Below are 16,914 nucleotides of genomic sequence, written 5' to 3'. Positions count from 1 at the left end.
CAAGCATTCACTGTGTCCTTATGGAAGCTGAATTGTTAGGGAGACATCTGAATGTGACACTGCCCTCTGAACATGCCAGATTCCTCCCTATCTCCTCCTGGGCATCTAACTGTGATTGAAATATTTGGGAGAAGGAACCTTCTTTCACAAGCATCTGCAAAATCATCCGTTTCATTAACCAGGCTTACTAAAGTAGCATTTTGTGACTTGAGCTGGACTTCTATCTTAACATCGCAATTATTATTATAGAAGAATGCATGTACATTGATATACAGACCCTATATTCCATATTTTCTCCCACATTAATGCTTATGATAAATGAAGTTTTTTCCAAGTTGCTATTATGAGTAAGACTGGATTTGATGGAACAACAAAGAATACTGAAGCTGGGTGTTACCCAAGTCCAAAACTAATATGTAATTCTTCTTTTAAATTATGAAGTATGTGATTACTAAGTTTCTAAATTATTTTCAGTGGATATAGCAGTGAACAGTCACGTGAGTTACACCAAAGCTGACTGTTGCTGCTTCTCTGAACCTGTTTCGTGGGAGGAGTCAGGGTATGGCTATTTTGCTGTTGGTGTTCAAAGGTACTGCTGAGAGGAGCCACGAGAGGGCACTGGAAAGGAGAAAACATGCAAAAAAAAAATGCAGTCTGGGGAACCAGCAGCCCAGGGCACATCAGGAGCTCAGCTCCCCACCAGCAGCAAGAACAAATAAAGGTCCAACAGGTCACACAGTTCATTTCTGCACAAAAGGGAAAGCAATACTGCGAAGTCTTCCAAACCAGGCTTAGAAGTGCGAAGCCTGCCACGGGAGCTGAGAAAGGGCCGATGGTACCCAGAGGATGTGCTGGGGCATCAGGAGGAGCAGGGAGGGACAGCACAAAGTGAGGCCCACTGCTACACAAATGTGCACAATTGACCACATAAGTCACACATTCCTGCTCCACACAAAGGCTACAGAGAGAAAGGGAGATGGAGAGGGGTTGTATAAAGCAACTAACCTTTTCCCAGAGAATGCCCCCAGTATGTGTTTGATTTCATGAAGGTGTGGGCTGTCTGGGTGAAGAGAGATCCAGCAGTTCTATCAAGTTTCCAGTGTAAGTAAGCAACAAGAAAAGAAAAAAAAAAAATTTGTCTGGAAACAATTACGGTTACATAGCTGAGAGCTCTATGTGCTTGAGGAGGAATTTGAGGAGGTCAGTATTTCATCCTGCACTGCAGTACATTTGTGTTTATGTGAAAATCACAAACATCAACCTCTGAACCATGGTTGTCATTTGTTGGACACCGTAAGCCATAAGGATGTAAGGATTTATCTTTTGATCTTACTTCTGATTTTGTCTTTCAAAATTAAGTGGTGTTAACTTTTTTTATATAACAAATGCAGCTTGTAAAGAGAGAAAAGCCCATTCCTGCTTTTTTTATTCCAGAGCTGTATCTGGGAACGGATTTCAGTTTTTCATTGATCTTCCAAGAGATCTGCAGCTATGTGCTTGCTTATATGACATCAAACAGCATGGGCAAGATCAGCGCAGTCATTAGAACCTGACTTGTGGTCTGCCAGCAAATGCTTCATTCCCTCTGTCAATCCAGTCTAGATTGGTCTATACAGGGACATGCTATATTGTAAATAAAGATGGTCACTGAACAAACTTGACCAGTGAGCCCACTGGTTATTATTGACTTGCTCCCTGGCCCTGCCCAGCTCCAACTAGCTCTTTCTAAACCCACGCTTAAGAGCAGTTCGGGGGACAACTGACTTCAGTGACTTCATGGAAAACAGCAGTATTGATGAAACCTCTCCTTCCGTTCCACAGCATCTCCTATATGCCTCATTTGTTTGACAGCATACTTCAAAATCACACTTTGAAAGCATCCCAGGAGTGGGCTGCCACAGTGCTCAAGCATTATTTTAAAACTTCTGAACTGAAAAAAATGTGTACAAAGTTAATTATCAAAATAATAGTAACAAGAATGACATAGAGCCAAGGGGGCAGGTATCCGGGACCAAGAGGAGCAAATGCAATTTTGTTTAGAGCCTCTGAAGCTCACTGTAGTCATATAGGAACTGCAGGATTTGGCCCTCCAGGGTGATCACTGATGTTATTTAGATTATAGTAGCACAGGGCAACACCACACAGACTGGAACCCATCTTCTTCTGATGGGAATCCCCTGGCCTGAAGAGCTTACAGTCTAAATAAGACCAGGTAGACAAGCGGAGTGAGAAAGAAAGTACTCTTATTAGGCCCAAGAGAGATTAAGAAACTTGCCCAAGGACACATACAAAGCCTTTGAGAGATCCAGCGTTTAACCCAGATTTCAGTATGGTGCTTTGATCATACACACTTCACCTATCTTCTGCTCAACTTCTGAATGCCTCTTCAGCTGAGATTTAAAGTAGACTCTATCTCAGCAAAGCATCACCAGAAATGCCCTCTTATGCCATGTTTATTTTGACAGCTTTTGCAAAAAGAGAGAGACCACTTTCTATTGACAAAGTCCTAAGTACACAGAGAAACAAATACAAATTTGGGGGCAGGTGGAAGCCTTGAGTTCAAGAGCAGGCTATTACTTCACAAGCCTCTCCACAGCACTGGAAGCCTCCCTGCATTTGCTCCAGCTTCAGTCTCACCCAGAGTTTTAAACTTAAAACCATCCAGCCATGTAATTCTCCATATCCAGCAAAATATTCCTCCTTTTTTGGGTCATAATGGGACACATGGAACAGAAATTAATCAAAGAAAGAAAGAAAGGTAATGCCAAATTATGGAAGAAAGAAATCGTCACACTTAACTCAGTCCAGGTTCACATGCTGTTTTAGATGCAAGTCAGTGTTGACACATAATGCTTAATCATGCCGATCATAAAATCCACTTGACTGAAATAAAAAATACACAGTGCAACAATCCACTTGACAGAAATGTTATTCATTAACATTCCTTCTACATCTTACACAGAAGCATTACTTGTGAAAGGTGCCCACTTGCGAATCTGAGAGGACACTGCCTCTCACTTGCAAACTGCCCACAAGCTACCTCAAGTCTCATCTGGAGGAAGAATCAATAACCTTTAATAATAAACGGCTCATCTTCCAGCATAGTTTTTATTAACTCCTTGACCTTTGCTTTCACTATCAATACAAATAGCTTTGGTCATTGCACCCGGGGGAGGTACAAGCTAGAAACAAGGTCGAGGCTGTTCTGTTTCTTCATACGGCTCGTATAAGATGCACGTACCGCAGGACGACTTGCGTACCTGAATGCAGAGGGAGTTCAGCTCAGTCACTTGAAAGGGTCTTGCGAACAACCTTTCAGCCAGGCGAGTGCCTGGCTTGGTTTCCAAAAGCGGCCCGAGAGCCGCCGAGTCTCCCCGCAAGGTCCCGCAAACCTTCCCCGGCACCGTTGTCTCCCCAGGTACCAGTGCTGATTTAGGCTACGCCCCCTGCCAGCGACACCGCGGGAGACAGCAGTGGCCCTCTCCTCCTCCTCGGGGAAGGAGAGGAGCCACGGGGAGCAGCAGCCGTGACTCAGAGCCGTCTCCGTCACAGCACGTTTCCCAAACGTCCCGATGCTGCAGATGCCCGGGACGGGCGGCTCCGGCGGCCCCGCAGCAGCCGGCGCTGGCGGCCGGCCCTCCCGCTCCCCCCGGCGGGACCACAGCCTTCCGCGCAGCGACCCCGTCCCTCCCTGCCCCGCCGCGGCGCCCCGGCCGGCGCACACCCTTCCCGGCGGGGCGGCCCTCTTCCCGCTCTCCTCAGCGAGGCGAAGCAGCCGCGGGCCCCTCCGCTGCCCCTCCGCCCGGCTCCGCGCCGTCCGCCCCCGCGCGGGTGCGGTGGGCAGCGACGGCGGGGGTCGAGCCTGGTACCTGACTCGGTCCTTCTCAGCCCGCCGGAGCTCCGAGTCCCTCTGCAGCACCTGAAAAATGGCCCTGGCTTCCTCCTCCTTTAAAAAACTGAGATCCGGCCCCCGAGGCGCTGCGGTCATGGCTTGGCTTATCTCGGGGCGGGCAGCACTGACCCCCTCGGAGCCTGCAGCGACAGCAGCATGGCCGAGCCCCGGGAGGACCGCGCACGCCGGCACCCGCGGGACGCGCTTCCCTCTGGACGGCGGGAGCCGGAGCCGGAGCCGCCGCCCCGGACGGCAGCGCACCGCCCCGGAGCGCGCTGGGCAGCACCGTCCGGGGCGAGGGCGGCGGGGCGGGGCGGGAGGCCGGGCCGGGCCGGGGCTCGCCCTGTGCCTGCGCCCCGCCGCCTGAGTCAGGTGTTTGCGCTGAACGCTTGGCGCGGTGTTTACCCTGGCGCTGCCAGGCGGAGCGCACGCCCGCTCAGGGGGACCTCTGAGGGACGGTGCGGGTCCCCCCGCGGCGGCGGCGGCGACGGTCACGGCGCGGTTCCCGCCGGGCAGCCACGCCGCGCAGCCACGCCGCGCCTCTGGCCGCCTGGCGCCGCCCGCCTCGGGCCCCGCGGCGGCGCCGGCGGCTCTTGTGCGGCCGCGGGGCGGGGCCGCCGCCGAGCCGCTCTCGGCGGCACCGGAGCAGCGCGGCCCCGCCGCTCCGCCAGGGCGCCGCTCGGCCCCTCGGCCGCCCGCGGCGCCCGCAGCCTCCCGCCCCTGCGGAAGGACATGCCTGCAGTCTTGCGGAGTGGAGGCAAAGCGGGAGCTTTTCCACGGCGGAAGAACGGGGCAGTGTTTCATACTGACTCTTCTTTAAGGTTTTCCCGAAGAAATAGTAGAGAACAGAAGTTTTTGACCCGGGCGTTACAACCGCATCTCAGAAGTAAATTCGTTCTGACGGCTCTAAAGGCTGGGTGCTGGTGGGAGCAGCACAAACAGGTGTCTCTCTCCAAAGTACGTGTCTATCTAGTACACTGTCCTAGTTGAAGAGTTAGTAAAATGTCCTTTGAAATTTTTCTATCAAAGAAGGTCTTTATTCAGGACTGAACTGCAGATGGGAGCACAGCTGTATGGTGAAAGAAAATAAACCCCAATTTTTGTTAGGGAAAAGTGAGGCAGTGGAGAAGTCAGCATGGAGGTGTGCAGCAGGAGCGGAGCCGAGCAGCACACAGCCGCCTTCCCACCCCGCAGCAGGCCGACGTGGGGCCACGGAAGAATGCTTCCCCACTAGGAAGTCGTGTGGTGCAAGTGGAAATAAGGACCTTAGAGCGCAGCAGGAATAACAGGATGCAGGAGCCTCGTTCTTGTGATGTAGCTTCTGGCATCACTCGTCTGGCCCAAAAAGGAACTTACCCGATTCCTGGTGACCAAAAAAAACCCCAAGGCTATGAGACAGCTGATGAAAATGTAGTGAAATCTATGAAGAACTATGGTGTCTAGAAGATGTCAAGGGGAGGTGTCTCCCACAGAGAAAAGACATGGTCAGTTTTTAATAGGGTATAGGAGATGCTTGTGGGTAAAGTCCAAGTGTTGTTGTTTCTAAAGGTGCAAAAGCCACAGCCATCACTGGTGCATTAGGAACTTACAGAACTTTTCTCTAAGGGTAAACGTCCTGTCCTCCCCATTCTGTTGCACTGAGCATAGTGGAGTGACTGTTTTACCAGCAGAAGCTGAGCATATGGAGTTCTCCCTGGGACTCTCCCAGGCAGTGGATTAGACATCACTCTCCCTTTCTGCCTGGCACCTGCAGGATACTGGAAGCAATTGCTCATGGTGCTTCTGCATCACACTGCTCTGCTCCCAGAGCTGAGGGGGGATGCGATAACATTTTTTCTGTACATCCATTGCAATAATCCTCATCAATGCCCACTTGTGCTTAAAAGCTCCCCACAATACCTCATTAATGCCCACTCTTGCCTTAAAAACAATGTTTTATATTGTTGGTGAGGTTGTAGTTTTTAACTTCTTGTTGCAAACATCTAAGGTCAAGTTGGATGGGGCTCTGAGCAACCTGATCCTGATCTATCCTTGCTCATTGCAAGGGGTTGGACTAGATGACCTTTATATGTCCTTTCCAACCCAAACCATTCTATGATAAAAAATAAATGTGTACATACAGAATACATAGGAAGGATGCATGTGTTCTTACGAGTTTGCAAAGGAAGTTTTGTACTACAGGCCTTACAAAGAAAGGGTGACGTTCCCCGATAAATTTGGTGACTTTATCTATAATTGTATTTATCCTGCATGTAAGTCAAGAGTGGAATCGTATTTCTAAGTTTGTCATGCTTTTTCTTTGTTTCTAGCAATCTGATTAATTGGCTTTGTTTTTTTTTTAATCAACAAAATGTATGTTAGCATTCTTTCAGTGTTGAGGGGACCAGGGACAAGGCTTTTATTTAATATATGAGCAATGTATGGTCTTTCAGGTAATAACAAATAAGTTTTTCATTCTGTGCAATGTGGTGGAATTACTTAGAAGAGTGACAAGTACATACACTACTGGCTTTAGAGAGATGCTGCCAGACATCACAGTAGTTATTATTTCAGTGGCTTTTATCCAGAATATTTAGAGATATGGGCATAGCCATCTTGTAAGGTAAGAAGATGTTCATTTTACACAGCATCTTTGGTATGTTGTATCAGCATTACAAAATGTGCGTTGGATCATGACTGTTTATGGAGTCTTACCAGAAATTTATTTCGTGACAAATAACCGCTTTTCCATATGTCTCATCATTACTCCACCTCACTTTAAAGTTTATGTCTTTTTCATATATGGATCATGATGGCAAGGATACACTGCCTGTATTCCAGTACTTAGAGTCTCTAGTGCCTTATGTGCTTTAATTTCTGTTGCATAAACCTAAAAGAGGATAACACGCTCTAAATTTTTTCCATGGTTTTTAGCTAACAGCTATTCCAGGAAGATACAGAAGTGTTTTCTTGTAAATAAGTAGCATTTCTTCTGTTTAGCAACCTGAAACATATGCCAAAGTAGCATATGAGAGACTGCAGACATGAGACGTCTATTAGTAATGTTAATTGCCGATGCCACTAAAGAGGATGCTGACACACATACCTTAATTATAGGGCAAATTTTTCAAAACCTGCATTTCACAAATACTGTTGTACTAATGCGTGGTGTTAACTCCACTTACTTTCAGTGGAGGATTTCAAAAAGTAGGACTCCAGAAAGCCAGGGGGGCTGTTTCTAAAAGTTGATCTGTAGCTAGGGAATTGAGGGGAATGTGCGGGAGGGTTGGCTGAATCTTGTAAGCAATTGGCCTTGAGGCTCGTGTCAGCCTTGAGGCTTGGAAGAACTGTAAGGTCTTGTCTATTCCTGTTGAACTAATTACTGTGTAAATTGTCACGCAGGTTAGTGAAGGCTAGTTTAATTAACTCCCTGCGCTATGTGAAAAAGACTTTATGGCAAGGCAAAGAATAAATATGAAGCGTCTTTCATTTAAAATGTATTAAATCTGCTTATTGTGTTTGAAATAAGTATTTCTAACACTAACCTAGGTCAAAAGTAGTTTGATCATACTACTCGTAAGAACAAAAGCAGGGACTCTCCCTGTTTAACAAGCCCATACTTTATATCTCAGTTTACTCTAATAGTCATTATTGATTTCTGTGTATTAAGTTAACAACGAGAGGTCCAGCTGAGTTTCAGGCAATGTGGTGGCTTGCCGTACAAGGTTCCCACTGCCACCGGTAGACATTTCTACTGAGCAGTGAGCATCCTCCAGGATCTGTCACTGGGCCCTCAGCTCCCATTTCAAAAGAGTTTTGGACTTTTCATTTAGGTGTTTTAACTGTGAAGTGGTACCCTTTGAAGATTGCCTGGACGTCAACATCCAAATGCTAATTGTGTTATTATAGCCGTTTGCATGCTGCGCAGCCTCTTGTGAGGCAAGGAGGGAGCCAGGAGCAGGTTGCAGAGTGTAGGCCATTGCTGTCCACCCTGAAACCGCCACAGGCAGTAGGCCTGCTCCCACAGGGAAAGCCAATCTTCAAGGTACGCCACGTTCATAAGCCACATCTTGCAGCCTGTGTGGCTGCAGTCTGCTCCTTTTCACAATTTCCTCAAGTACTTCCTCTCGCCGAGTCTCTCATTCTCCTGCTTTTCTTTTCCTCCCAATCCCTTGAGTGTGGGCTGGTCCCTTACCCCGCTTTTAGACTCTGCCCTACCGACGTGGCGGATTTCCTCTCCTTACAAGTACTGCTCGCTGCTGCTCCTGCCTCTCGTCCTAACGCCTTCCTGCTCCATACATTGTCTATATGAACACCTCATTTTTTTCTAGTACAGGATTGCTTCTGCTGAAATAGACTTGTTGATCACTTAGAACAGCAAAAGGGCATCACGGCAAGATATGATCTGTTTTTTGCCTACCAGAAGAAATGTAAGAGAGATATCCCAAAAGGATATTAGCACTGCATGGCAGCAAAGAAAAGTGGTCATGAGAGAGATGTCTGAAAATGTGGCTGCAGTCTGACCCTTGCACTTTGTGACGCTGCTCTTGGTGTATTTGGTGCTGCTTTGGACAATGACTCCATGACACCCCTTTGTTTTGCTTTTTGCCTATGACTGTCTGTCTGTCCTTCTTCCTCCCTTACTTTTAGGATTCAGTTAATCACTAATTTCACTTTGAATACTCAATGGGACTGCACTTTCTCTGGGCTGGAGAGAAGAGAAGATTGTGAGCAGGATCCCTCACAGGGCAAGACAGGTTGGGATTTTAGGGGCTTGCTGCAGAGGGCTGTGGCCTGGAGAGGCATATGAAGAAGGTGGTTACCAGTATGTCTCTGGAGTATAAGAGCACTGCTTGGAATGGGAAGGAAACACGTTTTGTTGAAATGATGGCAGGATTTCTGCTTTATTGTAGGTCTGATGTCTTGACTGTCAGAGCCATAGGTTGGCTAGTACCGCATATGACATATGCTCTCTTGGCAGAACTATGTAACCTTCTCTTCCTCCTTAACTAATATGTGCATAAACATAATCACCAGAGGCCAATACCTGGGACACAGCAGAATTATGCATTTAACATATTAAGGTTATATGCCAGAGCATGCAGCCTATTAAGACAGGCTTGAGTAAAGGTAGAAAGAACCAGGCATGACTCAACAATAAGGAAGAGATGTTATTAGAAGCAAGAAGGCGACCTTCAAAACACTGAAGTCATATCCAAATGAAGAAAATAGAAAAATTCATAAATCCTGGCTGATAACATATAAAAATAAAATAAGCAGACCAAAAAAAAAAAAAAAAAAAAAAAGAGCTAGGAGGTGCATCTTGCTAAAGGACTCTAAACCAACACTAAGCCCTTCTTCAAACACATCAAGAAGCTCATCAGAGAGTCTGTAGGGCTGATAATTATCAGGGTATAAAAGAAGCACTACAGAGAGCAGAATACCTTTTCAGAGAAGAAATTGTTGTTCAGTGTGGAAGAAACTAGGAAAGCCCACATGCCAGAATGCTTTTCCAGAAGAGGGTCTGACTGAAACTGAAATGACTGTAAAAGAGATTATGTAACAACATGAACATTAACAAATCGCCACTACTAGAAGTTATTTCATCCAGGGGTTCTAAGAAGACCTACCATAGTCTGGAACTGCTCGCTGTAGTCCTTGATACCTGAGGATTGGAGTGTGGCAAATAGATACCAGCTGTAAAATAGTTTTCAGAGAGGATCAAGGAACTATGCAGCAGACCTGTGGGCAAATTTGTGGAAACTGTAATAAGGGGCAGAATGAGTGGTCTCCTGGGTTCATACAAGTTACCTTGGAAGAGTCAGTGTGCCTTCTAAAAAGGGAAGTCCTACTTTACAATCCTCTTTTTGAAGGGTGTCAGCAAATATTTGGACAAAGACGGCCAAGTTGATCCAGTCTGCTTGGACTTTTGAAGACTTTTGACAGTACCATCATCAACAGCTTCCAAAGAAACTTAGTAGTCATGAGATTAAATAAAAGGTCCTTTTATGGGTATATAAGAGGTTACAAAGGAAACTGAGGGTAAGAGGACTGGTTACTTATTACAGCCGAGGAAGGTCACAGCTGGAATTTCCCAGAGCTCTGTGCTGGGATCTGTGTTGTTCATTACACTCTTAAGTGACCTTAAGTGGGAAAGAAGTGAGCAGTGAGGTGAGAAAGTTTGCTGGTGTGGTATGGAAGTTTGTGATGTGAAGATATTCAGGATAGTAAGGACAAAGGAAGACTGTAAGGGACCACAGGAGGCCTTTGTAAGACAGAGTGACTAAAAAATATGCGTGGAAGAAAATCCTAGCTTCACAGAAGAGCTAGCTTTCACATGCAAGCAATGGACTCTGAGCTGACTACTACCTTTTAGAAGCAAAGTCTTTATGATATGCATAACTTTTAAAAACATCAGAAAAGCAAACCAAATATTAGAATTTGTTAGGGAAGAAAAATAAATCCATGGGTTTCCTACAGCTTGTATATGAATATGGAATTCTGTATTGAGTATAGATTTTATTACTTATTCATACACAATATGAACATAGATTAATCTATTTTAATAGTATAAATATATATTTTGAATATATATTAATCTATATGCTCTATATAGATGATAGAATATGGAATTCTATATATTCTATATTTCTATATGGCACAGAAAGGGTGGAAAGGAATTGACTTTGGCATTTCTTCAAATACAAGTATGAGAGGCCATCAAATGGAGGTAATAGAAGCTGATTTCAATGCAAACAAAAGGAGATGGACTTGTTCAATGCCTTGCCAAAGGATTTTACAGATGCAAAAGGCTTCAAGGGGAGACTGTGGAAGTAGTTAAAAGAGAGATTCATTCAAGATTATTTAATAAAGAATCCACTTGGGAAAAACCATGAGTTGAGAATAGACACATTTTGAGAGAGCTTCATGTACATTTGCCCTGTTCCTGTTCTGCCTTAGTCATTTGCTTATGGCCTTTCATGGCAACAGGATACTGAGCTAGATGGATGTGTGGTCTGAAGCAGTATGAGCATTTGCATGTTCTAATGAACATGCCTGGAGAGTATGTATGTGAATCCTGGGGAGATGGGCTCACGGCAGGGTACTGTTGCCTCTGGATGGGCTGTGAATTGGACTAGCTGTGGAGTCTTAGCTGCGCTTTCTTTGAGAAAAATAATGCCTCAATATTAGAGCGCTCTCTCTGGGATCTCACCTGCCACACTAGATCCATAACTGCAATCATGAATATATGTTTTATGTGGCTGCAGAGGGCTCCTTGTCTTAGATGAGACTTTCCTGAGGTTTTATCTTCTTTTATGCCTTCTGTTCAGCTGTTCTGCTAATGTGATCATGACCAGCTACCATGACATCTTGTTGGACTGGCCATCTCCAAACAATTTCCAGATATTTACAAATACTACTAAATGTTATATCCTTGGGACTCAAACAGATCCCCTGTTGATACCACACACTCTTCACTGTCAAAGTCTTAAAAGTTTTGCAGCTCATCAACTACAGCTAACAGAGGGGTGTCAGAGTTGAAGCAGAGTGGTGACAAGATATGAGGGCATACAGAGGGATAGGTGAGGTTTCTCTGTATGATGGGACAACTTCATAGGATTGGGAGAGGCCAATTCAAATGACTTGTGCATTTTTTACATCCAAACTGCTTACAGGAACTAAGTTCAAACTCAAAACTCTTCCAGTTGTACCTTAATTCCTTATCAGGCCAGCTTTCTTGCTTATGCTAGACTCAGGCTTATGTGAACCGCACATGAGGAATATAGGCAAGGCATGCAAGTTCAGGCCCAAGCTAACATGACAGTATAGACATAGCTCAAGAGTTCGTGTGTTTCCCTCTGCATGTGTTGTTGTATAAAAGCTGGGCCAAATCTGACTGCTGCATCATAAAGCCATCTACAGCCTCTGGAATTGCTATAGCTGTGTAGGGTGATATATCTGTTCTTTCTTCACAGAAAACTAATACAATTTAAAAGCAGCCAGCGTGGCTTTACCACAGACACCTGGGTGCCTTCAATGATGAGATGACTGCTTTGGGGATGAGAGGCGAGAAATGGATATTGGTTATTTTGATTTTATCAAGACTATCAAGACCATCTTTGGTTGTATCCCTGTAACCACACTTGTGAGAGGTGGACAGGATGGGTGAACTACAAGATTGATGAAAAAATGACTGGACCATCGGGCTCAAAGTGCTCTGGTTAGTAGCTGAAAGTCTAACTGGCAGCCAGTTAGAAGTGGTATTCCCCTGAGTTAGATACTGAACCTGGTACTATTTAACTTCTTCACTAATGACCTGAATGATGAGATAGAATGCATCCTCACTACATTAGCAGGTGACATTAAATTGTGGGGAGAAGATGATGTGCTGGAGGGCAGGGCAGCTTTTCAGAGGGATCTCAACAGTCTAGAGAAATAGCCTGACACAAACCTCTTGAAGTTCAAAAAGGCAAGTTAAAAAAAAAAAAAAAAAAAGGCAAGTAAAGCTCATCTAAAGCTCTGTCTGGGCATGAAAAATACTATGCCACTGTACAATTTGGGGACTGGCAGGCTAGAAGGCAGCCTTTCAGGAAAGGACCTGGGGGTCACGGTGAACAACCTGAACATGAGCCAGCAATATGCCCTTGCAGCAACGAAGGCTAACTGCATATTGGTCTGCATTAGTAAGACTGTAGCCAGCAGGCTGGGGAAAGTGGCTATTCCCTGTGAACCCAAGAGGTTGCATCTAGAATATTGTGTCCAGTTTTGGACACCCAAATACAAGAAACATTAGCATACTAGAGCAAGTCCAGTGGAGAAGCACAAAGCTGACTAGGAGGCTGCAGCCCGTGACATGAGTAGAGGCTAAGAGAAATGGGTTTGTTCGGTCTGAACAACAGGTTCAGGGGATCTAATTGTTGTGTACAAGTTTCTGGTGGGTGGTTATAGAGAGATCTTCTTGGAGGTCCACCACAAAAGGACAAGGGGCAATGGACATAAATTGCATCAAAAAAATTCTTATTCACCATTATAAACAAAAATTTTCATAGAATCATAGAATGGTTTGGGTTGGAAGGAACCTTTAAAGATCATCTGGTCCAACCCCCCTGCCATGGGCAGGGACAGCTTCCAGTAGACCAGGTTGCTCAAAGCCCTGCCCAACCTGACACTGTAACAGGTTGTCTAGGGAGGTTGCAGATACGCAAAACTTGGCTGGGGAAGGCACTGGGCTTCTAACATTGAAGTCAGCCGTGCTTTGAGCAGGGAATTCAACCTGATGAGCTCCCAAAGTCAATCTAGACTATTTTATGCTTCTGTGATGTCAAGTGGTTTATAGTATATATGTCACACTTAAATCTTCAAAACAGAGATTTGCAGAGATACAAAATGTTTCTGTGTACTGACTGCAAGATGTAGATGTAACCCATTGTGAGGAAGTTTGTTTCATGGTTTCATCAGCTCGTCTTTTACTAGAGAATAATAACCAGATTATCAGAGATAGTAACTATCAGCAACAGTGATTGGTGTCCTTAGAATCTCATAATTTCCAGTGCTGGGTGAAGAAGAAAGGTAGTACATCTTACATAAATTATTGCTTCAATTTTAATTTAATTAAGAAGGTTAAAATAAATGAAATGCAATAAAATATCTCAATATAAAATGAAATTGCATAACAGAAAAACTTAATGATATCTTTAGTTATATTGTTTGAGTTAAAAGCATATCATGCTTTGTTTAAACCCTGAAGCAAGTACAGTTATTAATGCCCCAGAGAAAACTGGTTTTATTTACAGGCTCTGTTTTGGAGGACGAGGTACAGCAACTATGATATAGCAAAATCAGAATGCCTCTGTGAATATACCAGGGGAAATTAATATAAATTGTGGGGTGAAAATGCCTTCCATTCCAGCTAAGAAGCAGATTGTCTAGAACTTAATTATATCACAGACAATTCTGTGATCTTTCTTAGCGCTTAACTCCAAGAGTGCTTTTATTGCAGGAGGATCACTAGGATAAGGCAAAATCCTTACTCTACTTGGTTTGCATAAATACCTTTAACAGTGGAAGTTGGAGGAGCAGCCTGTTCACATCCTTCTTTTAAATATCAGTGGCTATTGATGTTGGTCAGCTGTGAATATAGTCTGTCAGAAGAACAAACATAAAGAGTATTATTGAATAAAAATGTTTTACCCTTGCTTTTTTTATAGCAAGCAAGTTCCACCTGGAAGATCAGGTAAAAGACACATTTGTGTTTCAGTTCAACTCACTAGCTAATCCTCTTTTACATACATTGATGACGAGTCTAAATATCTTCAGCTGCCAGAGAAAGTATTCTCATTTTACTAAATGTAAACACTTGTAGTGTAGACAGCTCCCTTTAAATGAGTTTGCCTAATTACCTTTACTTTCAATGAAGAAAACCAAATGCTTATAGTACACAATTTATCTCATTCTAAAGTAGACATCTAAAATAGGTCAGATGAATCATGCCTTAAAAAAGGCTCTTTCTCTCCATTGAATATAAAGGTAGTCTGCCATGAGTAGCTCAGAAGTGTACACTGTATATGTCTAAAGTTAGGTGACAGGAATGCCATCCCACCTGTTTGTATAGTTAATAAAAGAAGAATACCAATACAGTATAAAAATGAACAAACTGTCCCCAGGCTTTAAAACAAGTTGTTTTAATCTTGAGCAATTCAGCTCTTAATTTAGGGTTTGATTCAACTCCCATTGAAGTCAATAGCTGTATGTTTTAAGAGGAATTTAATGAGGCTTGTCAATTATTTTTGTTTACTCTCTCATCAAGGATACTTTACTAAATTCATTGAGAAATGAATACCCAATGCTTAATGAGAAAGGGTGTTCTATAAATACAGGTTATACTTTGAACAGGATTTTTTGTAAATTAGTTTTTTTTCCCTTCAATCTTTTAAATTAAATATGTGAGCAGTATAGATAAATCCTAAGTGATAAATGTATTTAATAATTCTAATTCAAGTAACACCAGAAAGTACAGATGTTGTTTCCTTCCACAGGATGATTAGCCTGTTAATTAATGTGTAGTATATTAAAGTCCAGCAGGATGTTATTGCTCTGTTTAAGAGATGACTCTGAAACTTGCTTTGCACCATCAGTATTGCAGAGCTCCTCAGTGCTGGACCCCAGATAACGATAGGCATATAGTACTATTTATGACACAGACTACAATGGAGTTGTAGTTGGAAAGTCTGATAAAAACTTTAGAAGCCTAGTATAGGTGATGAAAATAAACAGCTATGTAAATTAAACCATTGAAGATTTCCTATGTAGCGTGGGTGTAATCTAGTACTGATCTCAGTGTGGGGAATTGAGGAAACAGTGGGCATGCATTTACATGACTATGACCGTGACATGTAACACAGCAGCGTCTGCTGGCACTAATGGGAGAGATGAAGCCAAATCATTTGTGTTCTCTTTCCTCCTTGCTGTATTCATGCTAAATATCTAACTGGCTTCACTGTTCATTGATTTGCATGTGCAACTGGTACAGAGGTCTTGAAAGAGGGTAGAGAGGGAATTCTGTCGAAGGAGTTAGCATCTGAGTGAGATTAACAAGCTCTAGAGTTCAACTCTAAACTTCTATTCTCTAATTCAGTTTCTATTTCTATCTGAAAATCTGCTTCAGAGTAATGCAGATTTGAGATTCCGAAACCAGAACATTACCAGGAGCTGTGTGAGCAGTGTGAGACTTTCCTTGGCTCTGCGCTGAGCATTACAGTTTCCCCAGCCAACCCCCGTTTGGCAACCCTGGTGCAAAGGCAAGAGAGGTCAGCTTGGAAGGATTCTTTTAAACATATTAAAGACTGAAGTAGCAACTCTGCATATTAATAACAGGATTAAATTCTAAGAACTGTATCAATATGGGAGTGGCTGAAGGCAAAGGACTTCTCCAGTGTACCTGGTAGTAAAAGAAAAGGATTTAACTAGATGGGGAAATATTAGTAGCTTTGAGAGGTTAGAAACAAACAATGATACAAAATCAAATGCTTTAACTTTTATTCTCTCTACTCCATTCTTGTAGCATGAGATTTTTGCCAAACAAGCAGTTATCCGTAGCCTAGCTCTGCTGTGCCATTCATAGCTTTCATCTTCTCAACAATCTGGCTACCTTTGGTAGCAGCACCAAATCCAGACACTTATAAATAGTCGGTCTGCGTAAGTGTGTAAGGGAGAACTGTGTGCTCTGCAGAGCTCTTTAATGTGGAGTACTGAAGATGATAGCACATAATACTAGTAGGTAACTTCAGCACCTTTGGTGCTCTCTTCCTGGGTAAATCTCTGCTTGAATTGTTCTAATTGTGTCAACCTGTATTTAAGAAAATTTGATGCAGGCTAACTGAAACTCTGGGTCCTGAAGGGATGCAGAATTAAGAAGTCTTTCCTGTTCCAATTGAATTAACTATATTAGTAGTTTTCCTGCAAATTATCACTTTGATAATGAACCTTGCAGACTTTGTATTTCATACTGAAAGAAACATGAAGTCTGAGTGCATTAGATGTGACAGTGCTATGTAATCCATTACTTTTCTTTTTTATGAGGAATAATGAAAAACAGAGAAATTGTGTTAATAATCCACAGGGAAGATGTTAGAGGCTGCATATATATATGTTGATATAACTGCAGCATTTTCTGGTAACTTTTGGTACAGTGACATGCTGAAGTATTTATATATTATCTCATTTTCCTGTAATACCATCCATAAATTTTGTCTTATACAGATCTATTTCAACAGACAAAAGAATTACACACAATTTTTATAACACTATAAAGACAGGATGAGTTTCACTTTCTTAATTCCTAGCACAAAAATGGCAGTAAAAGCATTTTTGGTGGCACAAGAGCTGTCAAAATAACTTATTCAGTTTTAGCTTCTTGTTTTATTTACCAGCTCACATGAACTACAGAAAAGCCTTTCTTAAGAGCAAATGAAAAATACAGAACCAAGATGGCAAAGCCTTAGTAACGGCTGGGCTTTAAAGGCAAGGGTATTTATCCAAGATGT

The 16,914-nt window shown here is 43.4% G+C and overlaps 1 protein-coding gene across 1 annotated transcript in view; it reads right to left on the bottom strand.

The window, feature by feature from the left end:
- Nucleotides 1-3,999, bottom strand: part of EXPH5 (exophilin 5) — a 36,506-nt gene extending 32,507 nt beyond the window's left edge. Inside the window, exon 1 of the mRNA XM_049823685.1 lies at nt 3,870-3,999. Coding sequence (XP_049679642.1) covers nt 3,870-3,988 — 119 coding nt within the window. The 5' untranslated portion in view covers nt 3,989-3,999. The remainder of the gene's footprint in view (nt 1-3,869) is intronic.
- Between the last annotated feature and the right edge of the window lie 12,915 nt (nt 4,000-16,914).

This window comes from Accipiter gentilis, chromosome 19 (assembly GCF_929443795.1).
Source record: "Accipiter gentilis chromosome 19, bAccGen1.1, whole genome shotgun sequence".
NCBI lineage: Eukaryota > Metazoa > Chordata > Aves > Accipitriformes > Accipitridae > Astur > Astur gentilis.
Note: the sequence above shows the minus strand (reverse complement) of the source record. Positions and strands in the feature narration are given on the sequence as shown.